At 46.1% G+C, this 17,768-nt stretch overlaps 1 protein-coding gene across 5 annotated transcripts in view; it reads left to right on the forward strand.

The window, feature by feature from the left end:
• The window catches only part of Slc22a4 (solute carrier family 22 member 4), a 64,256-nt gene that overhangs the window by 38,477 nt on the left and 8,011 nt on the right, over positions 1-17,768 (forward strand). For all 5 annotated transcript variants that reach the window (XM_087910626.1, XM_087910627.1, XM_087910629.1 and 2 more), the window contains 3 exons: positions 1,739-1,910; positions 6,471-6,597; positions 16,480-16,580. In XM_087910626.1, the coding sequence (XP_087766752.1) occupies positions 1,739-1,910; positions 6,471-6,597; positions 16,480-16,580 (400 nt within the window). The remainder of the gene's footprint in view (positions 1-1,738; positions 1,911-6,470; positions 6,598-16,479; positions 16,581-17,768) is intronic.

Raw genomic sequence — 17,768 nt, forward strand, 5'->3', positions numbered from 1 at the left:
CATCTGCTCTGTGACCCTGTCCCAATGCTACCGTTTATCTACCGACCTCACACACAAATGAGAGCCTCACTTAGTCCTCTGTGCTTTTCTTTTCCATGATCAGATTCTCTGTTTCTAGATTTCTGCTTAGGAAGAACACATGCGCATGCGCGCGCGCGCGCGCGCGCACACACACACACACACACACACACACCCATTCATTATCACATCATAATCCCAGCCAAAGACAGCCAGGCTATGGTAGAATGTGTTCATTCATAAATTAAGGAAAGATCTGGAAATGATACTCAAAGTATCCAGACACCACCCTAGGGAAAGAGTCTGCAGGCAGTGGGATGTCCCTGGGATTAGAAGTCTGGTCTGCAAAAAAAAACTGTGGAAATTGGGAGACACCCAGCAGGAGACTATGAAGTTCAAGGTCAGCCTGACTGTTCTCAAGAAACTGAAAGAAAGATCAGAAGGAAACCACAGAGGGGTGTGACTCCCTTTTTCTAGGACCACATCCCATGCAGTGGTGCTGCCCACATTTGGGAGGGGTGTTCCTAGCTCGGTTAACCCAATCCAGAAATTCAGACATGTTTTACAGTTTTGTCTTCTGGGTGAGTCTAGATTTTCCAATTGGGCAATCAATATTACTAGTGTGGGCAGGCCCTATACTAAAGGCCAAGCTCTTGCCCTTGGACTTATCTCTGTCCTTAAATCAGAGGACCCAGAGTGGATAAAATTCTAATGTGCTAGAATCCTGACCCGAGCGACAAGGACATCTCTGAAGACCCGCTGCTCGTGACCTGCTGTGTACTTGCTACACAAGACAGAAACCAGCTGCCAACACATCCTTCCCCAACACTGCCAACTGCGTGCGCCCTTGAGCCTTTGCTCTGGTCACTGGGTGTGTGTCCAGTGCCGGGGCTGCCACTGCAGGGACAGCAGAACAGCTCCTTCCCTGCTGTCCCATCAGTGAGCACTGTCTGCCTGGGGAGCATCAGCTACAGTGCTGACCGCCAGTCCTGGGAAGATCCAGAGGCAGCTGGCTTCTGGGTGTCACGTCCAAGGGTTCAAGGACAGGAGTGTGTTACCCTCTCAGTACAGTACGCACGCCACTATACCGTATGTACGCGAGTTGGGCAAGGACCTGGAGATTGAAAGAACACACAAGAGACCTGGGTCATTCGAAAGGAGATCAGCCAAATGCTATTTATTCAACTTTGGGGAAATCCTATTATACCTTGCTGCTGCACAAGGATTTCCACCCAGGCAGGTGGGAAATTACCATACCAAAGATGAAACAATACCCTACAGCTAATCACCAGGTGAGGCAGAGGGAGCACAAGAACAAACAGAATGTTTTAGCTGGCTGACCAGAAACTGTCCTCTAGATGCACTCCAGGAGCAGGGGCAAACCTGGGCCCTACAGAGTGTGTCCTGACAGCCAGAAGTGTCACTGTTGTCTTCTAGGTCAGTGTCTGTTTGCAGTCGTGGACAAGCGTCCCACACCCTGACTCCACACAGTGTCTCAAAAGAACCACTTCTTGTCTCTTGGACAAGACTGTCTGTGTCTCCCACTGGCCTCTTGTTCTGAAAATGCAGCATTCTCAGAAGGCAGGTGTTTGAGTTTCATTGGTAGGGCCCTTGTCACACGTACATGGGTTCAATCCCGAGTAATGGAAAGAAACCCTATCTCAAAAAGCAAACGCTGAAGAGAGCAGATATGCTAACTCTGCCCCTTTGTTTTGAACAGGAACTGAAATTCTGAGCAAGTCAGTTCGAATTATCTTCTCCACATTAGGAGTCTGCACATTTTTTGCAATCGGCTACATGGTGCTGCCTCTGTTTGCATACTTCATCCGAGACTGGAGGATGCTGCTGCTGGCGCTGACACTTCCTGGGGTGCTGTGTGTTCCCCTGTGGTGGTGAGTACAGCCACCTTTCCAAGTCAGCCTTCTGCTGGAGCAGGCGGGCCCAGAGATGAGCCCACTGCCCACCTAGCTGCATGCTCTTTACTGCAGCTTGCCCCAGTGCCCCCACGCCTCCAGCACTCTGCATCTCTGTGACTGGGCGCATGCACTGTACAAAGCCTGGTTCTCGGGAATTCCAGCTTTCTTCCAGATGCTTCCCACTCCAGTCCCATGTCCATTTTCTTGTTGTCTGTGGAGCTGGTACTGTTGGGCAATGTTTTAAACTCTGTCCTCAGTTTTGGGCCCCTTTCCTTTCTTTAGAAATCCTCTTTCTCTATTCAGCCACAGTTCAGTTGGTCCCAGCTACCCATAAACTCCACATATATGATGCAAAGAACAGAACCAGAAAATAGTGCCTCATTTTTCTTCTTATTTCCCAAACTATACACTCCAGCCACTCTTATACTGTGTTTGCATTTTATTAAGTGTTGAGAGGCTGATGGTGGGTAGCTCAAAGGCAGAATATCCAAGGCCTATCTCCAGCAAACTCCTCACAAATGGAGTGATACATATTGTGTGTTGGATATTATAAGTAATCCAGAGACATATGTATACAAGATTGCATAGATTATATATAAGTCTTATACCTATTTTATTGGCGTTTTGTTTTCTGTGCTGGGATGGAATTCAAGATCTTGTGCATGCTAGCAAACATTCTTCCACTGAGACACACTTCCAGTTTGTTTTAGATGAGACCCTGCTGTGTTGCATAAGTTGGTCTTGAGCCCCTGACCAAGCGTTCTCCCACCTCACCTTCCTGAGTAGCTAGTGTACAGGCACACAAACCACTGGGCCTGGCTATGCCATTTGATGTAAGAGGGTAGAACATGAGAGAATTTTGGGATCTGTCAGGGATCCTGGGATCAGTTCTATAGAAACCAAGAAACATGTAACTGTTCTTCATAATTAGTATCAACAGTGTATTTGTTACATATATGTGCTTTGTCCTGAAAATGATAATTATTTTTCAGCACAATTTCCTGTATTCTAGGCTTGCCCTGGACTCCTCAATATGAGCCAAGGGTGACCTTGTATCCTTCTGCCTCTACCTCCCGAATGCTAGGATAACAGGTGTTTGCCACTACAAACACTTTATGCAGTGCTGAAGATGAAGCCCTGACCTTCATGCATGCTAGATAGGCTCTCCCTGAGTTATATGCCCCGCTCCCCAAATCAGTTGTGTTTGAACAGTCTTAGCGAAGGTGTTATTTCTCCTATGGCAACCCTGCCCCCATGGAAACATTCATTTTAAGATGGAGATTGAACCTAGAGCCCTGCGCGTACTGGGCAAGTGGTGTGCCACTGAGCTGATGCCCTCCAAAGCTTCCCCAAGCCAGCTTTAGGACAGCAGTTGTGGAAATAGCCAAGTTTGGAGATCTTGACTGAGTCTTACCAGGCAGGGGTAACTGGAGGCTTCTGGAAGAGAACGAATTTCTTGTTTGTTTGTTTTGCTTTTGTTTTTTTTTTTTTTTTTTTTTGAGACAGGGTTTCTTTGTTTAGCCCTAGCTGTCCTGGAACTCTTTTGTAGACCAGGCTAGGCTCTGACTTAGAGATCCACCTGCCTCCGTAGCCCGACTGCTGGGATTAAAGGGGTGCGCCACCGCCCGGCAAGAACAGATTTTTACAAATAGAAATAAAGTTCTAGTCACAGCCCCCATTCAGAATTTCTCTGTTCTCTCATATTTAAACAGGACAAAAGGAGACTGCTTGCCCTGTTATTTGTTTCCTCTCTCCTAATTCATCTTGATTTTACTGTCAAAATCCAGTCTTCTAGAAATGGCCTATTTTACTAACTGCTCAATTGCCACCTGCTTACATGACTAACATAATAAAGGTTTCTTTGGTCAGTTTGTGGCATTCACAGTTTGATTCTCTTGGTCACCCTGTGACAGTTGCCTGGGAAACTGGCTAGAAGGACCTTTATCTTTCTGTAGCTGCCATGCAGCCACGGGAGTTGACAAGCGTCCCCCTTAGTCTTTTCTGAGGGGATGGCTCAGCTGGCCTCCTCCAAGGCCACTTCCTTTATCTCCCAGCCTGCTGTGGTTTTACAGCAGTAACATTTGAGAATGAGTAGCATATGAAGGTTTAGGAAGAATTAGTATTTGAAAAAAATAATAACCTTTCCTTGTTTGCTTTGCTTTGTTTATGATTTCACTGGGGTTTGAAAGATCACTTAATTTTTTTCTTTTTTTATTGTTTGTATTAAGCTATATATTTTTCTCAACTCCCTTGACTTCCTCCCCTCTCCCATTCTACCCTCTCCTGTGACCAGATTTACTCAAGAGATCTTGTCTTTTTCTCCTTCCTATGTAGATCCATGTATGTCTCTCTCAGGATCCTCTTTGTTGTCTAGGTTCTCTGGGACTGTGGCCTGTAGGCTGATTATTCTTTGCTTTATGAGAGAGTGCATACTATATTTGTTTTTCTGGGTCTGGGTCATCTCACTCAATATGTGCTTTATAGATCCATCCATTTGACTGCAAATTTCAAGATGTCATTATTTTTTATCATTGTGTAGTACTCCATTGTGTAAATGTACCACATTTTCTTTAACCATTCTTTGGTCGAGGAGCATCAAGGTTTCCATGTTCTGGCTATGACAAACAAGGCTGCTATGAACATAGTTGAGCACATGTCTTTGTAGTATGATTGAGTGTCTGTTGGGTATATACCCAACAGCAGTATTGCTGGGTCCTGAGATAGATTGAGTCCCAATTTTTGGAGAAATTGCTATACTGATTTCCAAAGGGGCTGTACCAGTTTGCACTCCCACCAGCAATGCAGGAGTGTTCCCCTTATCCCACATCCTCTCCAGCATAAGTTGTCATCAGTGTTTTTGATCTTGGCCATTCTGACAGGTGTTAGAATCTCAGAGTTGTTTTGATTTGCATTTCTCTGATGGCTAAGGATGTTGAGCATTTCCTTAAGTGTCTTTCAGTCCTTGAGATTCATCTGTTGAGAGTTCTCTATTTAGGTCTGTAACCCATTTTTATTGGATTATTTTTTCTTTGAATGTCAAGTTTCTTGAGTTCTTCTTATATTTGGATGAAGTTCTTTTCCCATTCTGTAGGCTGTCATTTTGCCTTGTTGACCGTGTCCTTTTGCTTTACAGGTTCAGGAGGTCCCATTTACTGTTTCAGTGTCTGTACTACTGGGGTTATATATCGGAAGTGGTCTCCTGTACCAATGCATTCAAGTGTACTTCTCACTTTCTCTTTTGGGAGGTTCAGTATGGTTGTTTTTATGTTGAGGTCTTTGATCCATCTGGACTTGAGTTTTGTGCATGGAGTTAGATATGGATCTATTTTTATTCTTCTACGTGGTGCTGCCATAACTGGATATTAACATTTGTTGAATATGCTTTCTTTTTTCCATTTTTTATTTTTAGCTTCTTTGTCAAAAATCAGGTGTTCACAGGTGTGTGGACTGATATCCAAGTCTTTGATTCTGCTGTCTGTTTTTATACCAATACCAGGCTGTATTTATTACTGCAGCTCTATAGTAGAGTTTGAAGTCTGGGACTGGGATACCTCCAGAAGTTCTTTTGTTGTACATGATTGTTTTGACTATTCTGGGTCTTTTGTTTTTCCATATGAAGTTGAGTATTGTTCTTTCAAGGTCTGTAAATTTCACTGGGATTTTGATGGGCACTGAATTGAATCTGTAGATTGTTTTTTGGTAAGATTGCCATTTTTACTATGTTAACTCTACCTACCCAAGAGAATGGGAGAAAAAGATCACTTAATTTTTAAAATGTTTATACATATGGGTGCTTTGTCTGCATGTCTGTCTGTGCACCATATGATGCAGTGCCTGGGACAGCCAGGAGAGGGCCTCAGATCCCCTGGAACTGGAGTCACAATAGTTGGTGGTGACCATGTGATGCCAGGAATTGAACCCTGGTCTTCTGGAAGAGCAGCCATGCTCTTAACCTACTAATCCTGGAAAGACAGCTTTGTAAGAGTTAGATATTATGCTGACTTATCTGGAAGTTTCCAATGGAACCCAGGCTGAGGGTCAGTAAGGAAGGGCAGGCCACGCTCCACACAACTCTGTGCCGAGAGAAGCTCCAGATTAGTTACCTTTCCTGTTGCTGTCACAAAACACCTGACAAGGAAGGAAGGGTTTGCCCAGGCTCAGGGTTGGGGTACAGTCCATCACTGCAGGGAGGCCGTGGGAGCAAGGACTCGAGGCTGCTGGCCACACTGTGTGCACAGACAGGAAGCAGAGAGCACAGAGAGCTGGCGCTCAGCGCACTTTCTCCTTTTATTCGGTCAGCTGTGTCAGGTGTCTTCCCGCCTCAGCTAGCACAGTCAGAGCTTGTCCCGAGCTTGCCCAGAGGTCTGATATAGATTCATTGAAATGCCATGCTGCATGCTAGAAATGGAATTTGTGTGCTGATTAAAACTAGAATATTTGCAAAACTAAAATGACCCAGGACCATTTTGCTGTGTGTTTGCTTACATCAAATCCTGTGGTTATAAAAGGTTATGAACTATTGCAAATAAATCCTAGGTTTATTCCCGAATCTCCCCGGTGGCTGATATCCCAGAGGAGATTTGAAGAGGCAGAACAGATCATCCAGAAAGCTGCGAAGATGAACAACATCGTGGCCCCGGCAGTGATATTCAATCATCTGGAGGTGAGTGCGCGCGTGTGTGCCGACACCTCCTTTAGAGATCAGCTCTGCAGTCTTTCTTTTATGGAGTTTAACGCAACTCACTATTTGTTAAGTGCCCACAATGCACCAGGCACTCCACTGGGCATCAGGGATGTAATCATGGTTACATTCTCAGGTAAAATCTTGGGAGGCATGGGGCTGCATGCACACCTGTGGTCCAGCCTTCTCAGGACATGAAGGCCTGAGACTTTTTATGTCTAGGCACTTAGGGCCAGCTTGAGTAACATAGTAAGATGCCATCTCTTTTACTAAAAATATTTATAAAATATTTATTTATAAATTAAAAACAATTTTAGGCATTTGTGGTGTTTTGTTCTTGTTTTTTGTTTGTTTGGTTGGTTGGGTTTTTTTGGTTTTTTTTTTTTTTTGAGACAAGATTTCTCTATGTAGTCATGGCTGTCCTGGAACTTGCTCTGTAGACCAGGATGGCCTCAAACTCACAGAGATCTGCCTGCCTCTATCTCCCGATTAAAGGCGTATCTCCTGGGATTAAAGGTGTATACCACCACTGCCCAACTTGTGTATTTTGTTTTGTTTTTAAACTGTCTTTCAATTCATAAGTCCAGTTGTTGGTTGACAGTTTTATTCCCTTGGCACCTAATTTGTGTGATTCTTTGTGAATTCTGGATATTAACCCCTTGTCCTGCACTGTTGCTAGTAAAGAATTTCTCCCAATTCTATGAAGTACTTGCTCTGTGATCGTTTGCTGTGTGAAAACTTTTAATTTCATGTTGTCCTATCTGCTGGTATTTGGGGATTCTCTTCAACTGGTAAGGTTCTATTCTTCCTTACCCCAATGTCTGGAAGGATATTTAAAGGGTTTTTTTTGAAGTTTTAGCATTTCCAGTTTTAAATTAAGACCTTTTGTCCACTTTGACTTGATTTTTGAACAGGTAAAAGATAGGAAACTGACTTCATTGTTTGCAGGTGGAGATCCAGTCTGGCAGCATCGTTTGTTGACCAGGCTGTCTTTTTATTTTGCAAGTTTCCAACTTTGTGTTGGCATTTGTGCCTAACCATTGCAAAGTTATACACTGATGATTTTTATAATGTAAAACATATAACATAAAACACATAACATATCTATTGGTTCTTTGAGAATGTCACGTCATGCACCCCAACCCCACTCATCTCCCGGTCCTTTCATGTCCACCCTTCACCCCTGTATCCTTCTCCACAAAAAAGAAAAACAAATCCATATCCTTCCTCCATCTTTCCCACCTCTCCATCACATACATGTTCCTTTGTCATAGTGGCCTTGGGCTCTACAATGTGTCACACCATATTCCTTTTGCCCAAATAGCTTAAAACTCACACAGAACGTGATGCCAGCTAGTAACTCTTGTGAGACACCTTGGTGGTCGTCTGTTTTAGCGTCACCTCTTGCTGTTTGTGTAGCAATTTCTCTGCTTAGAGGAGGCTGTCAGTGAAGCACAAAGAATATCCTTGAAGACTTCTTTCCACAAAAGCTTTAAGCTGTAGCTGAAGAAAAGATACTTTGAAAGTGCATAGCATGGTGTATGTGTGTGTACACGTGTGTGTGTGTGTGCCTGTTTGTGCCTGATTCAGTTAACTACTGGCACTCTACCTGTTGACTGACTGTGCCCACCCAGCCTCTGATATTGTAGGAGAGCCAGGGCTGAGCTCGGCCTCGATCAGAAATCTCTCCATGGGAGATGTGGCAGGCTCTGGCTGTCAGTTAGAACCCTCGAGGCTGGGAGGGTGCAACACCAAGCTGACTCTCAGCAGCTCCAGGGACCACTAGGGAACTAGGACTAACCATTTTACTGACTATTGTGACCTGACCCTGGTAGCCCTTCAGACAGCTCATCGAGTGGGCTCATTCATTTCTGAGTCGCTGCCCGGATGCCGTGGGCACCAGCCTTGTTCTCACTCAGGGGTCCTATAACTTGGATCTTGAATGTCCCCTGAAGATTTACATCTTCAAGTTTTGGTCTCCAGCCCTGGCTCTATTAGGAAATAGAGAAACCTTCAGGAGGTGGGCTTAGCAGAAGGAAGCTAGGTCATTGAACACATGCATTTGAAGAGGATCTTGGGGCCCTGTTTCTCTGCTTTTTCCTGGACACCATAAGGCAAACAGACCTCCTCCATCATTCAGCTATGGTCTACGATGCTGCCACAGGCCCAACACAATAGTGCCAACCAACCATGGACAGGAAGTAGGGACCAAAAGAAAGCTTTCCCACGTTTAAGTTTATAGCTCCAGTATTTTGTCATGGCGATCGAAAGCTTTGACTTGGGCCCAGCTGCCACTGCTGTGTGTTCCAGGCAGGTTGGGGCGGTCCAGGTTTGTGTTGAGTCAGTGGGTGAGCCTGTACTCTGGGTTATTCTGGGGATCTTGCTAATCAGAGACAGATCATGCCCCATCTTAAGCAGCCTGGTCAGTCCCACCAGGCTGTTGGTGGAGCAAGCAGCACTTTTCAGGAGGAAACACGCATCTGCCCTAGTTTTCCTTCTGTTGAGATTAGCTGAAGAGTGTGGGACCTGGCCAGGCTATCAGCCTTTCTGAGTTCATGCACAAGACAGGGATCATCTCAGTTCCTTGCAGGTTGGTGCAGGGAATAAAGAAAGATAAGAACAATTAAACAGGGCTGGCAGGAAGGCCTGGGACTTATCAGCCTCATTATACTTATCATTCAGTGTAATTCCTTCCTCTGAGTCTATGGCTGGGCACTGGCTTCCCGTGTGCCTGCAGGTGAGACACACCCCAGAAAGTAGGAGAGTGTCTGTCTGTCCATCCACTGCTGCTTCTGATGTAAACAAGCTAGTGCTTGGATTGAATAGCTCCGAGTCTCCGTCTCCGAGTGACTGGGGAAAGAGACATACTCAGACCTGGCTAGTGGGGTTTTTTAGTGTACATGACTGAGGACAATACTGGGCCCTGTAGGAACCATGGAGGCCTCAGCCTTACAGCCCCAAATGGGTCCAGGTAAGATACCAGTGCAGATGAGGTCTGATTTGTTTGGGGATCCAGACATAACTCTCCACAGTGACAAAAGGACACAGAACAGTTCTCACCTAATACAGCACCTCTTGAATACCCTTAAGCACTTTTACGGACTCTGCTTCCATTAAGTAATTCAGAGGGAGCTGGGTGTGGTGGTACAAGCCTGCAACCCCAGCACTGGAAGATCAGCAGTTCAAGGTCAATCAGCTTTGGCAATACAGCAGGTCTTGAGAAGGCCAGCTTGGCAGGGTCCTTGGTTACAGAATGCTAGCACACAGAAGCATTTGGGCCCTTCCTACCTGTTCTTTTTTCTTTGGCTCTTAGGGAGTAAGGTGAGCGATAATAAAGCTTTGTCTGTCATTCAGAGAAGCAGAAGGCAAGGTTACATTTCAAATTCAAAGATCAAGGGAGCATGGGAGCATCTGTTAGGGGGTTGGATGGTGAGCACAGATGGGCATCACTGGAGTCCTAGGTGTATGAGCGGGGGTAGGAGGGCTGACCTCACAGGGCCTCATGAGCAGGGGTTGGGGTTTTAGACTTTGTCTATGAGCAGTGAGGAGCCGTGGAAGACTTAATAGACAAGTAGCACAACACCGTGGCCTTCAAACTTCTCTTTGTTCTCACGTGGGGACATGCCTGAGGACAGGACTGCACACTGGGAGACCATGCTCTCACAAAGCCTGGGCAGGACAGGTAGAGGATCTCGACAGGGGCAGCATTAGAGGTGGAGGAACGCGCCCTACTTAGGAATTAGTCAGGGATGGACGCAGTCATGCTTCCCACGTCCACCTTTGCCCCTTACAGCAGAGTCTCCCCACCGCAGCCAGAGCCATTCTGGTTAAACCATAAGTCCAGATTATGCCAGCTCTCTGGCTTCCTGTCTCAGGGTACAAGCCAAAATCCTTGCCAATGTCTACAAGATGAACACAGTTATGTTATCCACCCCCACATGGCCCTGACCTAACCTGCTATTCAGCCATCTCGCTCACACCTCTCCAGGTACCGCTCACTGTTCTTAGAACACAGGAGCACAGCTTCTTCCTTGGCCTTTGCATTTTCTGCTCCTTCTGCCTGTCTAGCCGACAGACGCCACCACCACCACAGGTCCCTGTTTGTGTCACTTGCTCTCTGAGGGCTTTCCAGACCCCTTATATAAAGATAATTATATATTTTTTAAATATCTATTTATTTACTTATTATGTATACAATATTCTGTCTGTGTGTATGCCTGCAGGCCAGAAGAGGGCGCCAGACCTCATTACAGATGGTTGTGAGCCACCATATGGTTGCTGGGAATTGAACTCGGGACCTTTGGAAGAGCAGGCAATGTTCTTAACCTCTGAGCCATCTCTCCAGGTCCCCAAATAGCTTTTCTTGCAAGTGTTCATTGCAATGAGCTGTTGGCCATTGATACACCATCAGCACTGGACCATCACTGAATTCCTCTAAGATGTCTGCTATTGTCCTGAGTGATGGAGATCCTGTAGCTATGGTTCTGTAGGACCAGTCCCTTCATGTGCTCCAACAGCTCATAGATGGAGTAGCAGTGGGTCAGCTCAAAGCCCTGGATGTAGGCCTGGGTGGTAGCTGTGTTAGTCAGTCTGGGATTCCACCTCTCCTGCACCCCTGCCCTAGGAGACAGCTCTCCTGCTCCTGTGCCCAGGGCTGGGGCTAGCTCTCCCATGAGGGGTGGTGCCAGCTTTTCCACTGGGGTGGCTGGTGAGGGTTAGAGTCAGTTCTCCTTAGGCCAGTGAGGGACAGGGCCAGCTCAGCACAGGCAACAGTGCAGTGTGGCCCCAGTGGAAGCATGGCCCTTGGGCATCAACATGGCTTCCATGGTGGTCCAGACCACAGGCATCCATATGGCCCTTGGTGGTAACACGGGCCATGGACATCAACATAGACTCCAACTGTAGCTGGACCACAGCTGGTCCTCAGCTGCAGCCCAAGCCAGAAGTTACCATGGCCTCAGGTGGTAGCACAGGCCTCTCTGATCAGTAGGGCCCCAGAAGCAGCATTGCCCTTGGGCATTAACATGATCTCAAGTGGTGGCCCAGACCACAAGCCTCCACCTGGCCTGGCCTTTGATGGTAACACAGGCTATAGACATCAATATAGATCCTGGTTGCAGAGGGCCGTGGACCCAGGCATGTCCGTTGGTGGCAGCAAGGACATCACATGTCCTCAGGTGGTCACACAGGCATTCATGTCAGTCTGTTCTTCACTGTCTTCCCGTCTTCAGTTTCACCTCTCTCCACAGCACATGGACCACTCTGCTTATCTCTCCAAACATTTCCCCACCATTTGCACATGGTAGGGACACTCGCTGTATGACACCCAAAGCAGGCCTCTTATGCTGATGGCTTTTAAATACTCACCATACCTGGAAAAAGTACACCTGAGGGCTGCTCGGCCCATGATTCCCACTGTATCCTGAATTACACCAAAGCCGGCTAGAAACGCAGTATGTGTCTTCGGTTGTTGTGTCTGGCATGTCCACGTCCTCAATGCCCAAGAACATGGGTTCAAGGCTCCGCTCCTGAAGGCAGGAAGCCATGAGGAAATGCTGATATAACATGGGGTTTGCTCATATTGTGACAGTGAGGACTTTTGGGGTGTCATGTTAGGCTGGTGCCTGGAGATGAGAAAGCTGGGACAGAGCCCCCACGCAAAACTGAAGGAGGCAAGCGCGGTTGATGCAAAGGGAAACGATGACAGAGGAAAGACGCTAAGAACTCCAAGGAACAGACACTACATGGCAGCCGTACACAGAAAGATAGCAGGGTGGCCAAAGCCTGAAGAGGCAAGTTCACATTTGGAGGATGGTGAGATTAACACAGATGAGCAGAGAGGTCAGGGTACTGCTGGCCGGATAAGGGAGAGGACCCTCAAGATCCTGGTGACTGCATTAGTGTTACGCATGATGAATGCAAGGGCTTACACTACTGATTTCACCAGCAAGCAAGACTCTGTGGGGGATGATGGGACATGTCAGTGACAGACCCCAAGGACTTCAACCGTCCCTGGCTCTCAGGAACCTGTCCAGAAGCAGCTACCTTGGCCATGGCTGGAATCTTCATTTCAGTGACCATGAACCCAGACTCTCAGAGGGCTACCTGGACAAAGCATCCTTAATCTTTGCTGTTTGAATTCAAAAGTTCATCCCAGTCCCTAGTAAACTTAGCTAGACACGAAAAGGATGTTATCATAAATAATGCTTCTGCCTTTCAGGGCTATGTGTGTATTAGTGTTTATCAGATAGAAAGTTTCATTCCTATCTTCAAGAAATGTAGTGTGACAGTGTGGTTATGGAGATAATATCTACACCATAAAATAATTGACATGAACAAAGGAAGAATGAAGTCCAAACGCACAAACCCCTGATGGGACCTTTCTTCTGCCTGCTGTGATGTGCATCTGTCTTGAACTGGACACACCCACTAAGGGAAACAGAACCCTTGATTTCCTAGCCCTGACAGCTCCCCTGCCCACCACCTGCTCGGACCCTGTGTAGGAGGGTCCGCAGCAGCCTGCACCAGCCAGTGCAGCCTTCTCAGAAAGCCGGTGGAGATACCACGAGGTACAAGGCAGTCTGCCTGACTCACGTGATGCTCATGGTAGCCACCACTAGGGCTCTAGCTATGAGCTTCATTTTTCAGGAAAGGAGATGGAAGCACAGAGAAGTGACTTGCCAGAGATCACATGCTACTGAGCTGTGGTTTTTCCTGGGTTTCTCTGGGATCAAGGGCATGCTCTAATGAATGGCAGTTTTCCGTTTATGTCGAGGGTTATGCTGTTAACTTGAACCGGAAGCCATGTAGAGTCACAGCATCTTGAAGAGCAACCTTAAGCTTCCCTGGCTTTGGAAGAAGCCCCTTCAACCTACCCATGTACCTTATCCAGAAACATTTGGATGGCTCATTCCAGATCAAGGACAATCATGGATTCAATAATATACTTGTCCTGGTGTTTTTGCGCCCTTGTCACTAATCATGGTCACCTAAGAAGCTTTAAGTAAACAGGTTCCCAGGTCTCCAGTCCCAATGAAAGATTCAGAGGAAGCTGGCCTGAGGGGACCTGGCAGTCTGCATCTCAACAGAGGCCCTATGGAAGGGGGATATATTGATCCAGCCTGGCCCTTAGTCCTGTGATGTATGTGGAATCCCTAGAGTCCTGCATGGAGATGTCCAGGTCCCACAAGTTTAAGCTTTCCTTTGTGCTAACAACCATATTATAATATATTATACTATAGATTGCTGAAGATAAATCATCCACACCTTGCAACAGAGAAAGGGCACCATGAGGGCTGAGAAGATGGCTCAGTAGTATAAGTACTTGCCACATAAATGTGAGGACTCAGGTTCAGATCCCCAGAACCCATGCAAGTGTCTAGTAGGCATGGTGGCCCACTTATATAATTCCAGCCTTGGAAGGTGGAGACAGAGTGTCTTACTTTTCCATTGCCGTGACAAAACACCATGACCAACGCCACTTAAATCATTTAATTGACCTTGGGTTTCCGAGGTTTAGCCTCTGATGGCAGAGCAAAGGTGTGATGGTAGGAACAACTGAGCACTTACATCCTGATCCACAATTAGGAGGCAGAAAGAGCACACTAGGAGGAGTGTACCCTTCAAAACCTAAAATCTGCCCCCAGTGACATTTCTCCACCAAAGCCATAGCTCCTAATCCTTTCCAAACAGTCCTGCCAGCTAGAGCTAAGTATTCAAATATATGACCCTATGGGGGCATTCTCATTCATTCACCACACGTGGGATCCCTAGAACTATCAGGCAACAAGATTAGCCATGGTAGAGACTCTAGATGTGGTTGAGAGAGTCGGTCTCAGCAGTGAGCTGGGAGAGTGATGGAAGTGATTCCCAGCCTCAGCCTTGGGTCTACATGTGTACACGTGCTCACAAACACACACACACACATATGCATGTACGTGCACACACATACACATGCTCACACACGAAAATAGGGGGAAGCATCATAGCTGAGAGCTATGCAAACATGTGTCTAATTAGCTGGAAGAAGGAGGCTAACACTTAAGGACAACCTGCTAAAAGGACCACCGTACCTCCTCACAGCTGAAATGCCTTCCTCCGCCTCTTACTGCACACATGCCATAGGGCCATACATAAGACTCCTACTTCACTCCCAGGAGATCCCCTGCCTCACAGCCGTACAACTTTTTTAGCCTCAATTCTAGTCAGCTTGTTTCTCTAAGTTCATAGCTCATGGTAAATGAGTATCAGTGAATTAGAAGTGGGGAAATGAAGACTGGCATTGGAAACAGGAAAGAATCACCTTTAACCACGAATGGATAGCCTCCTTCTTTGACAGGGAAGTAATAACAATAATAGTTAAGATGTACTGGGCATTTATGATGGTTTTTATACATTTTATACATTATTGTATACATTATTTAATTTCTTTGATCCCCAGTTATATCTTACAAGAGAAGTAAACTGAGGCTTAGAGAAGATATACAGTAATTTGCCCAGGACTTTAGCTACCCTGAGTCTTTTTTTTTTTTTTTCGTTTTTCGAAACTGGATTTCTCTGTAGGTTTGAAGCCTGTCCTAGAACTAGCTCTTGTAGACCAGGCCAGCCCCTAACTCACAGAGATCTGCCTGGCTCTTCCTCCCGAGTGCTGGGATTAAAGGTGTGTGCCACCACCACCCGGCTCAAGCCTAATCTTGGTTTATAGGCAAGTGTCACCAAACCTGACTCCAGAATCTTCTCTGATGTTAACAGACAAGGGCTGGGAATATAACTTGCCTAGGGTGCACAAGGCCCTTCACACACACACACACACACACACACACACACACACACACTGCCCCCTAGGCATTTTGGAGCATCGTGGGTCCCTCAAATCACTAAGCTCCGCAGATCCCAGCTCAGTGTGATAAAGGCTACTCACAGGTTAAAGTTGAGTGGAGGAAAAGTTGGTCAACACTCATCGATGAGGCTGATGTCATTTATTTTGAAGGCTTCTATCTAAAATGGGTTACATTAAGCATTTTAAAGCATTAGAAACCCGGGAAACAATATGGGAGTTGGGCAAAAGAGCGAGAGCCAGATGATGAGGAAACGATGTGAAATGCTAGCTTTTGGACATGGCATAGCCATTGCACTAAGGAACTCACAGCAGCTGTGGTTACTGCAAGCCCCAGCCCTTCAACATCCCAGCATGGGAGTGGGAGATCACATCCATCTCTGGTTCTAGCTGAGGAGTTATTAGTCGGTAATGGCTGCTGGCGGGGAAAAAGTAATTTTCTTCATGGGTGTAACCAGATATGAAAGGAGGAGAGCATGCTGGGAAGAAGACAGATTCCAGAGGGAGTGGGAGAGGAGTGTGATCAAAATCCACTAGAGGAATGCATGAAATTGTCAAAGCTTGAATTTAGAATTATGTTGTAAATAGAGTTGGAATAAGTACCACACTTGAAGATGTTCTTGCTGCCCTCAATTTCTGGACTTAAAGGGCTATCGAAGGTTCTATAAGAGTTGTGGGAGTGGGCTAGGATGTAGTGCCATGGGTAGAGAGCTCACCTAGCACACAAATAGCTTCAATTCCCCAGCATCAAACCTGGCATGGTAATGCATGCCAGTAATCCCAGCACCGGGGAGGTGGAGGAAGGAGAACCCGAAGTTCAAGATCATGTTCATCTACATAGTGAGTTAAAGGGCAGCCTGAGATACATGAGACACTATCTTCAAATAATAATAACAGTAATAATGATAATAATATTTTTAATAATTAAATAAAATTAATTTTTTTAAAAAAGAGTTGTATGCCCAAGTTTTCCCCATAGGTACTTCCTGCCTGCCTCTTTATTTCATGTTTTATTTATGTTATTTTAGCTACAGGAGCTAAATTCCTTGAAGCAGCAGAAAGTCTTCATTCTGGACCTGTTCAAGACTCGGAATATTGCCACAATAACAGTGATGTCTGTGATGCTGTGGTAAGCAATGAGCGCTCTGGGAATGCAGATGTGTGACACCCAAGTGTGCAACTGGTTTTCTCTAGTTGGAAGGAATGTGACAAAGTCTAGGCATCCCCTGCAGCAAAATGAGGACTGTGGAATGCTAGACGTGTCTCGGCTTGATTGAGTGAACCGAATACTGGGAAAGCTATAGGTAGCAACAAGTCTGCAGTATGGGACCCCACCGTGGAAGGTGATGGGCTTGAGGCTGCAGATGCCCCTGAGGACCAAAGCACAAGTGTTAAGTCTCCACCTGTTTTCTGGAGCTGAACGGTGAAGTTAGTGTCACCTGCCTCCCCAGTAGCAAGTTAACATGTGATTTTAAGGCACAGAAGTAATGACCTAACTTTATTAACTAGATTTAGTCACAAATCTTCAAAGAAATAAGGAAGGAAAAGTAATAACAACCTATCTGCCCCATAGATAACAACACACACACATACATGTAATATGAGGGCCTGCTTGTTGGGGTTTCTGTCCTGCCCAGTTCCCACAGTCCATAAATCCCAAAGAAAATCACACAGAGGTCTCCATAAGTTATAAAACTGATTGGCCCATTAGCTCAAGCTTTGTATTAGCTCTTATAACTTATATTAACCCATTATTATCTATGTTAGCCACATGGCTCAGTACCTTTTTTGGTGGGGCAGGTCACATCTTTCTTCTTTGGTGTCTGGACAGGACTTGGAGGGAATGGGCTTCCTCCTTCCCAGAATTCTCCTGTTCTCCTTGACCCGCCTGTACTTCCTGCCTGGCTACTGGCCAATCAGTGTTTATTTAAAACATAATTGACAGGATGTAGAATTCTCCCGCACCACATACAGACACACATGCACACACATACATGCATCTCTGTTGCATAGCTAATTTGAGGCTAGCTCAGGCTGCATGAGACACTGTCAAAAAACACAAACAGAAACGGCAGGACATATGCACACACACACAGACAGACATATGCATACACACAGCTGAGTACCAGAATTGGCAGGCTCTCTACTTTAGAGCAATGCTGTTTTGCAATTAGAAAAACAACAGTGAGAAATACCCTGGGTCACAGCCGCTGTGAGCTCTCTTCATTCTTAGCTGTGTGTACACATCACTCGTGCAGCATACCCCACCTAATGGCACCAGGAGCACCACGCGTGAGAGTCACTGGTTCTCTGCGGC

Source organism: Myodes glareolus, chromosome 9 (genome assembly GCF_982192425.1).
Source record: "Myodes glareolus chromosome 9, mMyoGla1.1, whole genome shotgun sequence".
NCBI lineage: Eukaryota > Metazoa > Chordata > Mammalia > Rodentia > Cricetidae > Myodes > Myodes glareolus.